Source organism: Urocitellus parryii, chromosome 7 (assembly GCF_045843805.1).
Source record: "Urocitellus parryii isolate mUroPar1 chromosome 7, mUroPar1.hap1, whole genome shotgun sequence".
Lineage (NCBI taxonomy): Eukaryota > Metazoa > Chordata > Mammalia > Rodentia > Sciuridae > Urocitellus > Urocitellus parryii.
The window spans coordinates 91,238,326-91,256,843 of NC_135537.1; the positions used below are offsets into that span (position 1 = coordinate 91,238,326).

Genomic DNA, 18,518 nt, shown 5'->3' on the forward strand with positions numbered 1-18,518 from the left:
AAAGACACAGATGCCTCCTCTTCTCCCCACCCCCCCTCCTCTTCAAAGGAACAAATGTTTCTAGAAAAGCTTCCTTGCTGTCTCCAACTGCAGAGTGACTGATGGCTGTGGCCTCTCAGGGAGGACAGCACAGAGGATCCTGGAGGCAGTGGGGAGCTCAGAGAGAGGACGGAGGGTAACAGGCTCCTGGTGCACAGCAGACTTCCTTAACCCACGTCAGCTACCTCTGACATTGTGGAACGACACTGCCAGCCGGCTCTGTAGGTCACCTGCTCCTAGACGCTGGAATTAGCCAGAACAAGCGACCTGTCTGGAAGACGGATGAAGCCAAGGAGGAGGGGCTGGGCATGGAGGTCCCGGCTCCACAAGGCTCACCATCCCTCTCCCTCTCTGCTCCCTTCCTTGGGTACACAATGAGGACAGCCACCCTCCCGTGCAAGGGCTGGGGTGACTGTATTCACCAGACGTGGTACCTCAGAGCAAAGCTCTACTTGGCACCTAAGAATGTTATCACTGTCAAGCTCATGATCACCAGCCCTGGATGATGGAACATTCCAGGGTAAGAGTGACAGCTCTGTGCTCTGAGTACTCACTATGGCCCGGGACCTTGCCCAGGAATCCTCAACAAATGTGGATCCTCAACAGGGGCAGCTGCTACTGTGGGACTGTCCAGCATGCAAAGTGGAACTTGTGGGCACCAGGGCAAAAGTCTAACCTGAGCCACAGCCACTTCTGGTCTCATGGGACGAAAGCCAGCCAGGCTGGACTATCCCTCTAAAGCACCAGCCCTTACGTGGGCCTCAGAAGCAGCCATGAGCCAGTCACTGGAGACTTCTGCCCTTGTGGGGATGATATGTTCGGTTCCCGAGGCTTCCCTTCTGCAGACATCCTTGAGTGTGAGGTGGAATACCAAGTACCCAGTGCAGAACACGGGCAGCTCTCCGTCCCCCCAGGGCCCTTCATACCTTGTATCCACTGCACTTCAGGCCGGCCTTTCTTTTTGCCAGGACACACTTCATTCGGAGGAAGAAGGACCTCTCTATCTCGTACTCTGAAAACAGGAGCGAGGTTCCATGGGCCACGGTCCCACCTGCTTCCCATCTCCCCCCACACAGCATCATGAAATTCCCAGGGCCACAGTCAGAGGCCTGCTCCTCTGTGCCCGACCCTGACCCTGAGACCTTGCTAAGGTCTGGGTGAGGAGGGGAGAGACTGGCCCTGTCCTGGTGTGGCTTCCACAGGCCCCAAAAGAGAGCAGCTCAAATCTCAGCCACAGCCTGGAGGCCAGCCTGGAGTCAAGGGCTGGGCCTGGCAGAACTCCAATGGCCACTATTACCTCCTAGAGGCCACAGAGTGGCTTGGCATCGGGAGAACTTCCTGGCAGTCTTGGGGTGGGTGCCTGAGATACCGTGAAGGCCCAGAAGAGTCTGACTCCCCTCAGGTAGCAGATGCTAAGTGTCAGTCACAGAGTAGGCTCTTTCCCTGGCAGAGGGGGCCAGCCACTCATACCTCCTGCACTGTGGGCGCTGGGTGCCGAGAACCACCATGGCCAGAGCAAAGCTTTGGCCCTCATTTCTGGCCCTGGAAGGAGCAACCCTTGTCTCCACCTCCCCAGGGAACCCCTCACAGCTTAGCTAAGCCAGACCTTCCTTTCCTTTCTTTGAAAGGCCCTGTGCATAAAGAGTTCTCTTGCAAACATACAGGAGTCCTCCTCGGCTTTAAAGGACACCAGCCCTCGGAGACAGCAATAGAGAAAGGCCACACCTCCGAGTGAGGGGCTGTCACTCCTCTCTAAATAGACATTTGTTGGAGGTTAATAAGTTTATCTATTTATTTATTTTGTAAATAAATACAAGGCCTAGGCAAGTCTCTAGCACTGTGCTACATTCCCAACCCTTTTCCATTTTGAAACAGGGTTTCACTAAGTTGTTGAGGCTTCCTTTAAACTTGTGATCCTCCTGCCTCAGCCTCCTGAGAGGCTGAGATTACAGGCATGCACCATTGTGCCTGGTGATAAATTTATCATTAAAAAAGGATTGGGCAGGGCATGGAGGCGCATACCTGTAATCCCAGTGGTTTTGGAGGCTGAGGCAGGAGAATTGTGAGTTCAAAGCCAGCCTCAGCAACTGTGATACATTAAGCAACTCAGTGAGACCCTGTCTCTAAATAAAATATAAAATAGGGCTGAGATGTGGCTCAGTGGTCGAGTGCCCCTGAGTTCAATCTCCAGTACCAAAAAAAAAAAAAAAAAAAAAGGCTGGAGTGGAGCAAGGTCCTCCACTGTCCCTGAGGGCACTGCCTCATGGAAGTCTGGGAATCGACTCAGAGACCTCCTTGGTTCCCCCAGCTGGACAGGCTATGTGCTTTACCCACAGTCCTCCTGTCTGAACCAGACAGATGTCACTGAGGTGTGGAAGCTCACGTCTCAAAAGTACCACCTGGTCTTACTCATCTGGGGGGAGGGCGCACTTCTCACACATTTCACCATAAAACAATGGGGTTCCATCCAGGCAGAAAATCTGTGAGTGAGAAGAGCACCGTGTGCTCGGGAGCCTTCCCTGCACCCCTGGGCTGGCGCTGCAGGGAGTCAGCACAGGACCCTAGGCCCCCAGCTTGTTGCCTCTCCTCTAGGACTGCTCTCCACCTCAGCCTTGAACCCCACAGAAACAGGAGTAGACAGGCCTCACTGTCCCCCCAGCTGCACTTACTTTCATTCCTTCAACACTTTTCCAGAGGCTACAACACAGGACGGGGAACATGAAACCCAGGGCAGTAGCAGAAGGCCACTCACTGCCAGGCAGGGTGCACCCTGTGCCGTGTTTTAAGCAACAACATGGTGTTCTGAGGAATTCTCTAGGACTCCTGCTGTCTGTGTCCAGCTTTGAAAACACGCCACAGTGGAAGGATTAGTCATAGTTGTTGGGAATGACTCTCGGCATCATTTTTTCATGTTGATTTAGACGCCATCCCATCCCAACGACTATCACAGGCTGTAGTTATAGTCGGGCCCCGTCTTGTCTCAGAAGCTGGCACACCAGACTCTCTCCTTGGAAAGGAACAGCAAGATCAACTGCTGCTGGACAACTGAGCATGCGCTTCTGTGGTCCCCCCTCCGAGCATGACGGTAATCTTCCCCAGAAGGGAGCAATAAGAATGAAAGCCATATTTCTCCTCCATGGCTAAATGTCCTCACCACTTTGAAGTCTTTTATTTGCATTTTGTTCCACTGGGGAATTGGGGCCCCATTGAGTACTATAGTCTAAGGCATAAGTGAGAACTATTAGCCTGCTGGCCTCTCTGAGCTGTCCACAAAGTTAAAAGGCCAGGGTCCCGGAAAACTTCTGTATCTTCCCAGCATTTGTTCTAATTTTGTGATGCCCAGGGCATCTTAACTGATTTGTGCTATGGCAAAAAAAAACCCAGACCCCTGCTCAGAGTAAAACTTTTAAATGCATGAAATAAAATGCATATAGTTACAAAACAAACCAACTATGTAGGAAAGTAGTTATCCCAGTATTTAAACACATAGTGGCACACCCTGAACATGGATGTAAGTGTGCTATTTTATCACTACATTAAATAACAAGGTTCAGTGGTGGGTCTCATGACTTCCAGAATTTTGCAGTAGCCACGAGCATAAATGATATGTTGAAATGTCCACCATGGCTACAAGGTAACATGAAAATAGCAAAGCCACTGTCCTCCTGCTCTCAGGATGGTTTACAGTCTGTGGTCATAGCAAAGGAACTGCTGTCACCCAGGGGAATTTCAGGTGTAGTTTCCCCCAGGCACTTTCACAGCCCCATGGGCTGTATCCTCAGAAGCTGCAGCCCAGGTCTAAACCTGTGAGGCTGCAACCTGCAATTCTAAATCACGAGCACCTTCGTCCCCGGCAGCACTGAACAGTCTTTGGCAGTAATGGGGGCTGGTTTAAATAATCTGGTTTAAAAGACAGAGGCCAAAATGCACCTCCCACTTGATGGGGCCAAGTGTTGCTCTGGTAACCCCTAGACCTTGGCAGGTGTGGTAAGCCAAGCCCTGGGTCATAGTTAAGAACGTGGCCTTGTTTACTTTCACCTGGAGGAACTACCTTGGAGCAGGTGATGGTGAAGAGGTGGGTGGGCGTCGAGGACAGCCGTCATCTCGTCGTGGTCAGATGGATGGATGTACTCATAAATACTGTTGCCCGTGAGCTCCACCTGCAGGGTGGGAGGAACAGAAATGTCACCATCTCTCCAGGGTTGGCACCAGGGGAAAGTGCAGGGTGTGCCACATGCTCACACCCTGCTGGGGTCAGGACTGGAGTCTGCCCACGACCCACACCTGTGTCAAACGTGGCACCTTTGCCTCCCCACATCCCAGCTCTGAACTGCCTTCCATGCCTGAGAAGCCAGAGGGCCGGGCCTGAGCTCAGAGCCCAGGAGGCCCGAGCAGGAAGGAACGCCCTGGAGGGGCCTTGGAGGGGCCTGGGCAGCGTCCTTCAGAGACAGCTCAAAATGGACTCCAACTCTCTGGGCTCCGTCCTGCACCCCCACTCACATGCTGCCTGCCTGAGATAGCCACTACGGCCCTACTGTGCTCCCTCCCAGAGCCGCGTCCACTCCACCTCTCAGAGCTGACCAAGGGACCACGAGAGGCTCTACTCTGACAAAGCCCCTTTCTTCAGCAGCTCTGAAACGTAGGCCTCAGGCACTGCCAGGCCTCTCTCACATTGCCAGAAATGTGTCTCTGGCCTTCCTGGTCCAAGATGACTGTGCAAATTCTACAGCTCTGGCCCAAGGGTGCGGCTGTGTCTCTGTGTGAACTGCAGGAGGGATTGGGGCCACTCCAGCCAGCCACATGACATGGTGGTTATTTCCTGGGGTTGCTACCTCAACACCAGGGTAACGCCTCCTTCCAGACACGCCCCACAAGGCTCCAGCCGTGTCTGTGTCGGCCTAGACCTGGCTCTGCAGGAATGGGTGGTTCCAGAAAAACCCCACTACTGGGATATTTGCACAGAGGGCCCTGGGGGTCCAGTTCCTGACTATGAGCACCTTTAGAATGTTCTCCCAAGCACGGATGCCACTCAGGGATATGCTATTGAGTCCTGGAGACCTGCACCCCTTCACAGATGGGCAAAGGCACAGAAAGTTTCAGAAAGAGCCACCAGGGCAGCCTTCTGAGTACTGGGGCACAGTCCTGTTTTCAAGACTCCTATTAGTAGAGTTGGGAGTGACAGATAAGGCCAGTTGTCAGTGTATCCCAGTATTGTTTGGAGGAGCATCAGGAAGAATGACGGTAATTTCAACGCAGCCAGTGGGAACCCACTGAAATAGTGCCCTTGGGAGGCAAAGGACCTTGAGTGGGTTGGAAGAGTCTTCACAGCCCTGCCCAAGGGAGGTGTGATGCTAGGGAGCACAAGGAGGCTGTGGCCGTCCTGTGTCTGGCCAGGGCACATTTGGAGACTACCTGCTGTCAGTCAGAGGGTCATCTACGAAGGGGCAGCCCTGCAGGTGCCATGTGCCAGGTCCCACAGCAGCATAAGGCCAGCCAAGTGGCTCAGTGAGAAGTTCTCCCAGGAGCCTCCAGGGCCCTCAGCTCTTCACTTGGAACCAAAGGGCCCTGGAGAGGTGAAGTAATGTATCCCACTCCTCCCAGCCAGTTCTCCTAATCTGTCAAAATGTGGCAAACTGCCTTCTTTATTCAGAAGAGATTGTTTCTGGTCTGCTAAGTAATTTCATCCCCTCAGAAGGCTTGCATGGCTCCACTCTCAGCATTGTTCCTGGAGCATCTCCTTTGAATATGAGGCAAGCAGAGCACAGAGAGAATCCTGTTACAGACATCCCCCTGTCACCTCCTCACAGCCACCTCCCGAATCTGGGCCTCTGCGATCGACCTCAATGGAGATTGGCCCATGTGAAAAACGTTTATGTCACTTTGTTGGGAAAACAGAGAGAGAGAGAGAGAGAGAGAGAGAGAGAGAGAGAGAGAAATGAACCTTCTTCTTTCAAGTCATTCCTGTTACCCCTTAAAAAGTTTTAAATAAACCAGCAACATTTAAGCCAGCCACATGAGACAGAGCTATGGGGCACATTGCAGAGTGCTATCAAGATGGGGAGTTTCGAGCTAAACACTAAAGGAGCTGGATTTTTAAAATCATTATTTCAATGGCTTATTATATATGTGTTTATTTATATATTTATTCTGGGGGCTGGAGGCTGAACCCAGGACCTCAAGCATGCTAGACAAGCACTGTGCCATTGAGGTCCAGCTTATTTTAAAATAATTATAATAATAATACTGTTTTAGTATTGGCCTGTAATGGATACCCTTGTCCATGTTTTAAGGGAAAAAAAAATGATCATTCTGGTTTGCCTGAAATTCTTTTTGAGAGAAAAAATAGTACTTTGCCGGGCTGGGTTGTAGCTCAGTGGCAGAGCACATGCCTAGCAAGTGTGAGGCCCTGGGATCAATCCTCAGCACCACATAGGAGTAAATACATAAAGATATTCTATCCATTTACAACAAAAATTTTAAAAATTTTTAAAAAATAGTACTTTACTAAGGTCTCTGTTGAGAAACACCTTCAGGGACTTGCAGGAAAACTTGTATCTCTACTGATTAGGGGTGGGATTTGTGTTTTAATCCCCAAATCTTTTCATCTATTTCCAAAGTTCCTGTTCTCATCAGAGATTGGAGAACCAGGAGGGTCAAGAGGCAGGGAAGGAGGGCTTGATTTTCTGAGTCCTTGGGTCCATTATAAAATGGACAGGAAAACACTAAGACTGTCTAGGAAGTAAAACAGCCTTCAAATAAAGGAAATGTTTTTACAGAACAAATTCTGGAATGATAAAACAGTGCTGACCTTAACTCAAAATTATGGTTGACATGTGTTTCCTGTATTTATTTATCTATTCATGCTTTTCAATGCCAGAAGAAATGTGACTACCTTGCAGGAAAAAAAAAATGTGTGTGTGTGTGTGTGTGTGTGTGTGTGTGTGTGTCTGTCTGTCTGTCTAGAGAAGGAGAGAAAGTTGTTGCCATAAAACTCCCTGGACTTGTACACAAGACTTATTAAAACAGAACTTCGATGAGATCCCTTATTATTTGTAGAACCCTGCTAACTACAAAATGAATGATTTTTCTACTAAGAGCTTTTTTATATTTTGCTGAATAGCTTTTCCTCCTGCCAAGAAAACTGCCTATGATAAATACAACACTAAAAGGGTATATTCTGTGGGGAAGGGCAGTGTCACTCGGCACTGGGGAAATGCATATTACTCTGTTTTGGGTGTTTTGCTGAGTATGGTAAATTGAGCATTTAAAAATAAGATGGTTTGGGTTTCAGGGTTCAAGTTATGTCAACAAACATAAAACATCGTCCTTTCTCTTTATTTCAAAAGTGAAAGAATTTGGTCTTGTGCCTCTAACCTACACGGTTGCTGTTTGTATGATTGTGTTTCTGGTATCAATCTCAAATATTACATTTTTCTTTATGTGTCTCATAAACAGCTATTTTATATGAAAATGTATACCAGTAACCTCAATGTTATATAACATGGAACTTTGGTAAGGAAATCTGAACCACAAGGATATTTAAAACTATATAGAGCAGCTATACAGGGATTGTTTTTGCTTAAATATAAGTAAAATAATTACAATAATAAGAACAAAAAAGGAATCAAATCCGTTGGCAAATGTTCAGTGAATGTTATGGATAAGAGTGCTTCCTGGCACTACTTTTTCCAACATATTAAAATAGTCTGTATGTTTTTGTGCCTGCAAACCTGACAGAATCCCCAGGTTGGATGCAACTGTTTTCTAATGCTCGGCCTCTGGACTAGGTGGACAAACTAACTGTACTTTCTGCTTATCTCTGCCGTTTTTAATACCACAGTTTAACAACAATGACCTCTTGTTTACTAGCTTAAGATTTTAAAAAAATACACTGTCAAAAGACGTAGATTTTTTAAAATTCCAATACTGGAATTAAAAAAAGTTTAATGAATCCTTTTTAAGCCTGGTGCAGCAGCACATGCCTACAATCCCAGCTACTTGGGAGAATGAGGTAAGTTCGAGGGCAGACTGAGCAACTAAGCAAGACTTGCCTCAAAATAAAATAAACATGGTCTGGGGGTATAGCTTAGTGGTAGAGCACTTGCCTAGTATGGAAGAGACTCTGGTTCCATCTCCAGCATATGAAAGAAAAAAAATGGCTTTGGGTTTGAAGAATATAAAGAATCATTTTTACATCCTCAAATGTATAATTCAGGTATTTAGATAGTACAGATCAAAAGCAGGACAAAACAGAACAATTCCCTTCTGCTGTGAATTTTCACATGATTATGGCAGAACTGATGGGGGAAGGTATGTTCCTGTGACCCTCTACCAAGGAGTGTAACCTTGACTTAACATGAACCTCACTTAATGAGATAATGTCACTGAGAGTAATTGAAAGTTCTAGGAACACAGACAAGCACCATGTAAATATAAGCTATTATTACAATTGCTATTCACCAGAAAACCTTTTAAAGCATTACTCTGTCTACTGGGTAAAATTTTACTAATATTTTTGTGTGCATGCTGGGGATTGAACCCAGGGCTTGGTGCACGTTAGGCAAGAACTCTACTACTGAGTTCTATCCCCACTCTGTAAGCCTATTTTATTAAGGTTTTTGGTTTGTTATATTTGTCCAATTCTTTGCTAATAATGAAAATAATCTAAAGGGTGCAAAACATTTTTTTAAAAGAGTAGTTGGGTATTTGACATCCTATTCAATACTTTATTTTACTGTTTAAGTAAAGAAGACAGAAAAAAAATACACATTGCAATTCTACCTAGATTTCCTTCTGTGGAGTTAATCATGAACAGAAGGCATATCTAAGAGAAAAGTTTGTTGTTGCCTATGTAAACAGTTCACTGTGGAACACTCCCCAGCCATTGACCAGGGGCTCACACTGGCATTAAAGTGTTTTTGTAGCTACAGACGGAGGCTAACACAACTCCATCGAGAAATCAGAAAAAAATCAGTTGCCCTACATGATCAACTTGACTTATCTTTTTAACAATTGTCCTTTCATAGGCAACAAAGAAACTAAAGGAATCTCTACAACTTGCTTAGAAAATGGTCATACCTGGACTTTCTTCCCTTTTAAAACAACGATACAAAGTTGTATTTTTGCATATGATGGATGAAAAGGAAACATCATACTTTTATGTTGCCTCCATTTCCTCATGTGGAGTTAGTCTTGACAGAAGGCTTAGTCATTACCTTTCCAATGTGTTGGTCATTCTTAATTATTGTGTTCATAAGCAACAGAATCTTTTTCCCACATAAAAAGAGTCTGTGTGGGGTGCAAGATAGGCTGGTAGGCTGAGCTGCCTGAGTGACAGATTGCTTAAGTTGTGCTCAGTACCTAAAGATGTGCCCACATATTCCAAGTGACCGAGCAACCCTAAGAGATGCCCACCAAAGGACTCTAGTTGCAAACTGTGTTTAATGAAAGTGAGGCTGTCTGGCTTTTGTATAGCTCCCTATACTTCACAAATCACACAAAATAGTTATTCTGATCTGTTTCCCAGCATGATCTGAAAGAGAGACAGAGCAGGCATTACCATATTATTTAAAATATAACTCCAGGACATTAAATTCCTGGATAGTTTAATTTATTTCCCATTTTGTTTTGACTGCTAGGGATCTCAGATATAAATTTAATACTGAAAAATAGTGGTCAAATTGATTTCTGTGATGTTAGGCAGAAATACAACTTTGTATCCTTGTTTTAAAAGAGAGGAAGGGCCAGTGCTACCATTTTCTAAGAAAGTTGTAGATTCCTTTAGCTTCTTTGTTCCCTGTAGAGAAGACAATTGTAAAAAAAAATAAGTCAAGTTGATCATGCAGGGCAACTGGTTTTTTTCTGATTCCTCAATGAGGTTGTGTTAGCCTCTGTCTGGAGCTACAAAAAACTTTAATGCCAGTGTGAGCCCCTGATCAAAAATTTTTTGACAAATCATCTTAAAAGTATATGAAATGTTTTATCTTATTTGTGACAATATTGTAAGACTATCAAAAGTAAATTATAATTTTAAAAGGTAAATAATCCACAGATTAGGTCAGAAGTAGAAACCAGTCTAGGTGCAAGTAAATAATTCTGATTAATTCTAAAAAATGTAAAGTAATACATTTCTTTTTTCTTTCCTTTCCATTTATTTGTGGAGGATTGGGGATGAGGGGTGGGCAGGACTTATTCAGCTAAGCACATTCTCTACCACTAAGCTGCTACAATCTCCAATCCCATAGAAATAGTAAATCTAATCTTCTCAAAACATTTCTCAGTCTGTACACATATTTATCCCTCGGTTCACATAGATGCAAGAGTCAAGCTTTGGAGGTTGGGGTTGTGTGCTTGCCTAGTATATGTGAGGCACTGGGTTCAATCCTCAGCACCATGTAAAAATAAAATAAAAATATTGTGCCACCTATAACTAAAAAATAAACATTAAAAAAAATAATCAAGCTTTGATAAACTATTTGGGATAGCAGGTCCCATAAGAGAAGAGAGAGTAAGAAACAACCTTCTAAACAATTTTAATATGCAATTTCCTTTAACAGACTTTGCATAGGAAACACATAAGCCCATTTGGATGTGGAGAAGGATGTGCATACATTGGAAGAGATGGCTGTAAAATAATGACAAGTTTTTTTTTTTTTTAATGTACTGGCAGAAAAAGAAAAGGAATACACCAAACTCAGGTTCCCAAATTTGGTAATTTTGTTTTTCAATGAGAAAAACTCAAGAAACATTAATAGGCATGTTCCATTTGGGCTTAACTGTGGGAGGAGGATGGACAGAAAGGTCACTCACATGCCTTTCGGGAGCCCTTGTTCTGTCTCTGTCATTCATTGAAGTATGTCCTAACTTGTGATGAAAAGTCACGTTGAGAGCTCACAATATAAAGGAACGTTTAGTCCTGGCATGTATAAAAAAATGTGACTTTTATCTCTCTGTTCCACGCTTGTTAAATCAGAGATGTGAAAGGGAAACCCAGTCTGCTTCTCCCTGTCCGGGCCATCCACAGGCCCAGACAGCAGCCAAACCCTCCACCCAACCCTTATCTGGCTGGGGGGCCACAAGCTGAGATCATCTCTTCCTTCTAAGGGAGAAACCCCCTTTTCAGAAGATGGTTTCACTTCTCCAGAAAAAATGGGTAATATTTAAATGTTCTAAAGAAACCAGGACCTTGCAGTGCAAAACAGTAGTAAACTGAATTTTATGAGTTTCTATCACAAGCATATAAAATGCTTTACTGAAACAACCACTGAACTGGAAAAACTCAGGAAAAATGACCTTGAATTCCATGTGAACACTCATAAATCTACCCCTTCCCTTTCTGTCTCCCCAAAGCACATGCCGCATAAAATCCATGTTCTACAGCAGCTTCCTCTCACCTCACAGCAATGCACAATACCTTGTGCAGCCCAGCATGTGTGGACTGACTGGAGGTCCCCTGGGGAAGCTCTTTTCTGTGCCATCTAACATCACTAGGTGAGCAGATAGGGCAGGGCATACATAGGACAGATTCAGAACAGGGCTGGCCACGGTGAAGACATAGTGGTCACAAGCCCCAAAGGAAAAAGAAAGGAAAAAGGTAAAAATTCGAAAAAGAAGAAGGAGAAGGAGAAGGAGAAGGAGAAGGAGAAGAAGGAGGAGGAGGAGGAGGAGGAGGAGGAGGAGGAGGAGGAGGAGGAGGAGGAGGACGACGACGATGACTGCATGGGCATCCTATTAAGAGAAATTTGGGGTTGGGGGTAGAGCTCAGTGGTAGAGCTTGTTCAATCCCCAGCACTGGGTGGGGGTGGGGGTATTTTTCAGTTATGAATAATGTTCATACACAAATGCAGACTCATTTTCAGGCTAGGCAAAGCTGTCACAATCTGCTACCATTTAATCGAATATTTTGATGGTACATAAAATTAGGCCATACCTACCTGGGACAAACCTAAATGTACAGAAGCCATCTCGGATATATACATGATTTTGCCATCAGATGCTACCACAAAAACAAATCCATCCAAAGTCTGAAAAAGAAAACGTATCAGGGTAAGAGATGTTAGTTCTACACCAGCATTAAATCTAGAAATTTTGCTGTCACTGGGCTGGAGGTGAAGTGGGAGGAAGGCATAAAGCTCAGTGGTGAAGTGTTCGCCAGCATCCATGAGCCCAGAACTGGGGGAAAAAAATTCAACGCATATTTGTTAAATTCAAAAAAAGAAGCCAGGGCCATGAGGACCACAGGTGACAACACTCAAGGTTTATTTCCCAAGCCAGGCTCTGAAATGCTTTTAAAGCACTTTAAAAACAACCTTACATCCACATCACAAAAATCATGTGAAAAATTTGAGAATTCCTATCATGCTCAGTTTAAATGTAGTAGCTTTATTGTTTGGAGTTATGTTAGCACTTAGCACAAATCCGGAGTTCTATGGTACTTAGGGGAATATACACTACTATATAGACCATTTAAGTCATAATTGGCAGTCATTTATACCACTAGGACATACTCTTTATTTGCCACAATATTCTAGTTACCCATAAGTACCATTTGAATAATAAATTCCGACCACTGCCACTCCCCAGAAAATAAAACAAAATACCCGATTATTTTACCAAAGTCTATAGAATTAACTATTTCAACTTTGTAGAGATTGAATAACTTTTGCCAAATTCAAGGAGAAAAAGTATCTTCCAAAAAAATTAAAACTACCCAAATGAAATTCTGATTTTTACCTAAGCCCTCTAAAAATAAGATAAAACTATAAGAGATAATTAAGACAAATAAAAAGGTAATGATTATTTTTCTGTGTCAAAGACTAAATTTTTGAAAAAGGAAACTGTACTTTATTTACTCATTCATATTTTAGATCCAGAACCAAAGAAAAGCAATAAAGTTTGTTAAAGACCCATACAATCCGCAGTGCAACTCCCATAAAAAAATATTCCAAATTAATTTCTGGCCACAAATTCTATTTTTACAGCATGTAATTGAAACCAGATTACCTTTGGGTTTTCTACCCCCCCCCTTGGAGGTGGGCTATAAAGAATGTAGCAGAAATGAAACTTGAAAGATATCCTTACATTCTGCTGTCTCAAATACCATTTGCTGCAAAAATTCCTTGCTAACTAAATTATCACTACCTTTCCCTGTGCTAGGTTGAGACCAGCAACTTGATTATGTCTTACTTTCAGGTTTCTAACTCAGCTACAACACATTTTCCTAACAGAATCTGGGACATTTCAGAAATATAAACTATAAAGCAATTTCTAAAGTTACAGACACTTTGGTGTATTTTGCATAGTTGCTAAACTCTAAAACCATTAGAGATACATTTAACAAAACAGATCTCTTGCAACATCTAGGAAAACAAATATAAGTGAAGAAATTACCATATTTAAATTCTAAACGTTGCCAGCAGTAGCTTAAAAAATAATATTCTTAATGGAAAACATGGAGTGTGCTTTCCTAGCTTCAATTACCTAATTCACTTACATGTATAATAACTGCAAAGACAGCCATCCACACACCACTCAGGAATTAATTAAATGTAAGACCTCTGGAAGTGTTGACTTTGCCCACCAGACTTTCTCTGACGTTCCCCTGCAAGCACTTAGTTGTCCCTGATATTAGTGTCACTTATAATGTGGACAGTATGAAACACGGAAAACATCCAGCACAAAGCTGGAAGGGCGGGCAGCCGGCGAGCCAAGGGCGTGTGGGCCAGGCTCCCAGAGAGCGTTACCTGGCCGGCTGCTATGCTACTGCAATTCTCTCTAGTTGTGAAAGTTCCGGGTTTCAAAGATTCCCCCATTCCCTTCTCCCTCGCACATGTATTTTCAAAAACAAATAATTCCCAGGCATTTGGGGCAAAAGTTTTGAAAAGATCTGGTTTTTCAAAATGCAGAGCTCAGTGGCCTACTTGCAGATCTAAGTCACAATGCCCTGCAGCCAACATCCTACCCTCCCCCCCTCCGCTTTTAATGGAAACACAAAATAGAGGAAATGCAAAATAGGTCTGGGTAAGCATTCTTCTATGGGGGGCGGGGGGTGGTGGTAGTGAATGAATCAGGCCATTGATGAGGCTCTGTAAAGGACATTGCTGTCCTCTGCTAGCGCCAGATACTGACTCGGAAGTGGACGCTGGTGCCCAGGTTACCCATCCTAAATTCACCGCTGGGGTGCCTATCAGCGCTTCTGTACTGCAGGGATAGAAAGCTGAGGTCCTGGCAGTGTAGCAGTCTGGGACCAAAAGGCCAGGAACTGGAAGCACAAAACGCCTGACCCCAAACCAAGCGACCAAGATGGGTGGTGATACCAGATGCTAAAGTAAACTTTTGAAAAGAAACCTGGTCTGTAATAAACTCTGCATAAGTGCCAACTGTTGCTGCTTCATTATTGATGCTGTCGTTTCATTTACGCATTCCTGCGTGCGCACACGCACACACACACACACACACACACACACACACACACACTCACACTTGCTAAACGCTGCCACATTGTGGCTCAATGCTTCCTGATCGGTGCTTCTCTGGCTCCAGAGCCTGGCCTGGTGTCTAGGACAAACCGAAGTAAGGTTGAAACGATTTAACCACGTTCAGGGGCGCCTTTCCGCCTAGGTCTGGGTGAGCTAGAAACTCCTGGGGCGCTGGGAGGGAGAGGGATGCAGGCTGGGGCTGGGGCTGAGGCTGTACCGGACAGGCTAAGCATCAACGCTTGGGTTTTGACCCTCCCGGGCGGGAGCCACCCCCACCCCTGGGGCTTCTTCAGCTTGGGGTCGGCCTATGGATTTGTGCCATGCACCTGAGACTCGGGTGGCAGGGTCGGAAGGGAGCCCCCGCCGGGGCATCTGCCAGGGCGACTGGAGGCGGCGGCGCTCCTCCCCCGGTGTGGTGATTCTACCTGCAGCAAGTGTGATCCCAGCTCCTTGGAGACACTGTCCAGGGGCCCTGTGCAACTTGGCTGTCCCCATGCATCTCCTAAACCTGGACAAGGAAATGAAACAACCAGTAAACGGCCGGCCACGTTCAGCAAGAGGCGGTGGCGCCACGCAGAGCCTGAGTTCCTCCAGGCTGGAGCGTGCCCCTGCTTCTCCTCTGCCCAGCATGCTGCAGCCTGTGCCCTCGCAGCCTCCCCTTTGTCCTTGGTTTAAAAGAAAAAGACCTGAGGAGGAATTCCCTTCGAGGCCTCATCGCTGGGCCGACTAGTAGGAAACGCCGCGGTGAACAACTCCCAGCGAAGGAAGGGGCTGGGGAAGAGGTTCTCCGAGGATCGGACTAGGAAACGCAGGAACTTGCGCTAGGCCCCAGCCCAGCAGGTTCAGCGCTTCTGCGCACAGGAGGAAAGCGCCCTTCGACCGCGGACCGCGCGGCCAGGCTGGGAGGCTCCCGAGAGGCCCAGCCACCGCTTCAGGCCGCTCAGCTCCCTAGGGCTCCAGGCTGCTCCGGTGCTTGCTCCGGACCCGGGCCGCCGCAGGACTGCAGGCCCCAATTGCCGACAAGGCCCGCTGCGCTCCACGAGGAAGACCATGGAAAACGCAGCTTGCAGACCCAGAAACCATTGCAAATACCACGTTTGGAGGCGCTGAGCGCAAAAGCTTACCGGGTCCAGTGCCGGGCCGCGGATGATATTAATGGAGGCGCCCTGTGACCAAAAGACACCTGTCGCCTGTACTGCACTGACCCTCCAGTGCCCTGCAGCTGAAGTGGTCTCTTTACCACGAAGTCCTCTCGTGTGGCTCCAGGGCCTGGAAATCCTGGTTCGCCCATCAGAACCCTGAACAGTGCCCTTCCCGGCAGTGTCGGGGTCCCTTGGGGGTGAAATCCTGGACCTGCTGTTTGGAGGTCTGGCCGGGTGGCCACAGTCCCTGGCGGAGGCCGACGTGTGCGTTCTGGGAAAGCTCATCCAGCAGGCCACCATTTCTTACAAGCTCTGCCTGATGGTGAGTCCTCGGTCTGCCAGTAGTGTATTTTCAATCCTAAAAGAACTGCTAAGCTCTGCCCTGCCTGCCATTTTCGAAATAATTACCTTTCTCTTCACAGGTGTTCCAGCTCGCCAACCCGCGATCTCTCCTACCCGAACCTCGGATCCCCAGAGGACTGGGAGGGCAGCACTGAGGACTGACTCCCATGAGTGCTCGGTGGCTGTGGCCTCACCAAGCACCCTGCTTGCTTGCTCTCTTTTCTCCAGAAAGAGAAGGAGGGATGAAGGCCCGAAAAAGAAACGGGAGCTGAAGAAAGAAGGAAGGAAGGAGGGAAAAGAGGTAGGTAAATAAGAAGGAAAGGAGTAAAGGAACAGAGAAAAAAATAAGAAAACAAAACCACACCAAACCAGAGCAGAAGGGGGTGGGGGAGAAAAAGAGAAAGGGAAGGAGGAGGAGGAGGAAGAGGAGAAGAAGGAGAAAGAGAAGGAGAGGAAAGAGACGGAAGAAAAAGAAGACAAAGAAGAATTGTTTGAAAATGGAAAGGAGGAGGAGAAAGAAGAGAGGAAAAGAAAACAAAACTAAAATGGATTCACAAAGAAGAAAGAAAAGAAAGGATAGGAGGGAGGAAAGAAGGGAGGAGCAGAGCGGGAAGAAGGAAGAGAGAGAGCATAAAGAAGAAGGAAGAGAGAGAGCATAAAACCTGCATGGACCAGCATGCCAACGCCAACTGGGGACCGCTGGTCCCTGGAACAATCCTTGGTTTGCCGCTGCCCTGAGCCAAGAGATGGTTTGGTGGCCCTGGCCCCTTTCCCTGAGTCTGCGTCCCGGCTGGGCCCTCCCAAGACACCCGAGTATTGGCTGGGAGACCTCGATGGCTCCTCTGGGCCGGCTCCTGCCAGGGCCAAGGCTGCCTAACTCCCCAGAGTTCCCGGCCGCCCACCTGCGGCCTCACCTTCAGGGAAGACCCCGTGCATCTTCAGGTAGCTCCTGGTGAGTCCTATGATGGGCGCTTTGTCCAGCTGCGAAGTGATGGCCGATGGCAGCGGGAGCAGCTTGGACAGCTCATAAAACTCGCCATTTTCCTTCTCCCTCCTGGTTTTGGCTGCATTCTTGGACTTCTCCTTCATAGCGCCTCGGCTCTGGGCATATTAGACTTGGCCAGGCCCGCGGAGTCCCGCTCAGGCTGCGGCAGCTGGGACAGGGAAAGGGGACCGGGGGCCAGGTGAATCCCGGGTGCTGGCCACGGACAGGTGCGCGGGACCTGCCTGGGCACCGAGGAACTTCTCAGCAGTTGCCAGCCCAGAGCTCAGTGCAAACCAGCTGCGCTGCCCCGCGCTCCAGCTGCGGCTGGAGCTGGACTGTTCCTCGGCGACCCCGGAGTCCTGCTTCCTGTTCACTCTTCTAGCCTTCTATCTCCCCGGCCTCAGCTTTTCTTAGGGTATAAGGGTCCAGCGAAGAGGCGGTGGTGCAGTTTAGTCCTTAACCGGGTGTTGGCACTCGCTGCCGCGAGGCCCCTCGGATCTGGAGGGCGGCAGGGGCCGCGGCGGCTGCGGAGCCATGGAGCGGACCCGAGCCGAGGGGAACTAGACCGAGACGGCTGGGCTGGACCCAGGCCTGGGCGCGCTCTCCTGCCCTCTCTGGTTGCTCCCTGTGCCTGAAGACCCCGCAACGGAGTCCGCAATCTGTTGAGAGGCGCAGCTGCTCCGCAGTCCACGTGCAACCCAGCACCGTTTGTTTATGGCGGACCCGGCTTCGGGTGGAGCACTGGGCGGCCAGGGCCCGGAGGGGGGGGGCAGGCAGGGGGGAGGGACCGCGGCGGGGGCAGGGGCAGCGATTCTCGCCTCCGACCCCGCTGCGGCCCTGGAATCACGGGCGCGCCTCCGCGTCTCTACCTCCAGGAACTGTCCCGAGAAAGACCGGCACGCTCCCGGGCTCGGGGAGATCGCGGTGAGTGAACGCTGCGCGCCGCGGAGACAGGCTCTGGAGAGCGAGTCGCGGGACGTGGGCGTTAGGATGGGCTGCGGGGTGGGGTGAAAGAGTAACGAGGGAGGGGTGCCGAGGCCTCTTCTGTGGTTACCCTGCTGGTCACCGGCGGGCGCGGCCAAGAGGAGGTGGCGCGACCCAGCGGCCAAGTGCCCTGTGGGGAGGATCGAGGCCTCCAAGTCCGCGCTGGTCCCACGCCCTCCTCCTCAGTTCCGTGTGCGGAAAGGGGGTGCCCAGAGGGAAGATTCCCCTCCCGACACGCTCCGAAGTCACTCTTCTGCCTTTTCTCTCCTGGAAACTCCGGAGCGAAAGGAGATTGACACTTTTCTGATAGGAGCGGGAGACCGCAGGGGCGCGCGAGCCAGAGGGAGGGAAGGGTCTGGGGAGCCCAGCCCAGCTGGGAGGCCTCTCCAGGGCGCCGGCGGGAACGGGGCCCAACTGCCCTGCCTCCAGCAGCCCAGAGCAGTCTCGTAGCCTGATCCAACGCAGCCTAAATTTCGGGGAATCGCTTTTGGGCAGACGTTTCATGGAGAGTTAGGGCCACTGGGGGAACGTTGGTGGGACCCGTGGTGG

General features: G+C 48.1%; 1 protein-coding gene across 1 annotated transcript in view; it reads right to left on the minus strand.

Moving 5' to 3' along the window:
* The window catches only part of LOC144256039 (single-minded homolog 2-like), a 37,982-nt gene extending 20,893 nt beyond the window's left edge, over positions 1-17,089 (minus strand). Inside the window, 5 exon segments of the mRNA XM_077801209.1 lie at positions 966-1,051; positions 4,091-4,199; positions 11,973-12,062; positions 14,942-15,024; positions 16,915-17,089. Of these exon segments, the coding sequence (XP_077657335.1) occupies positions 966-1,051; positions 4,091-4,199; positions 11,973-12,062; positions 14,942-15,024; positions 16,915-17,089 (543 nt within the window).
* Positions 17,090-18,518: the final 1,429 nt, after the last annotated feature.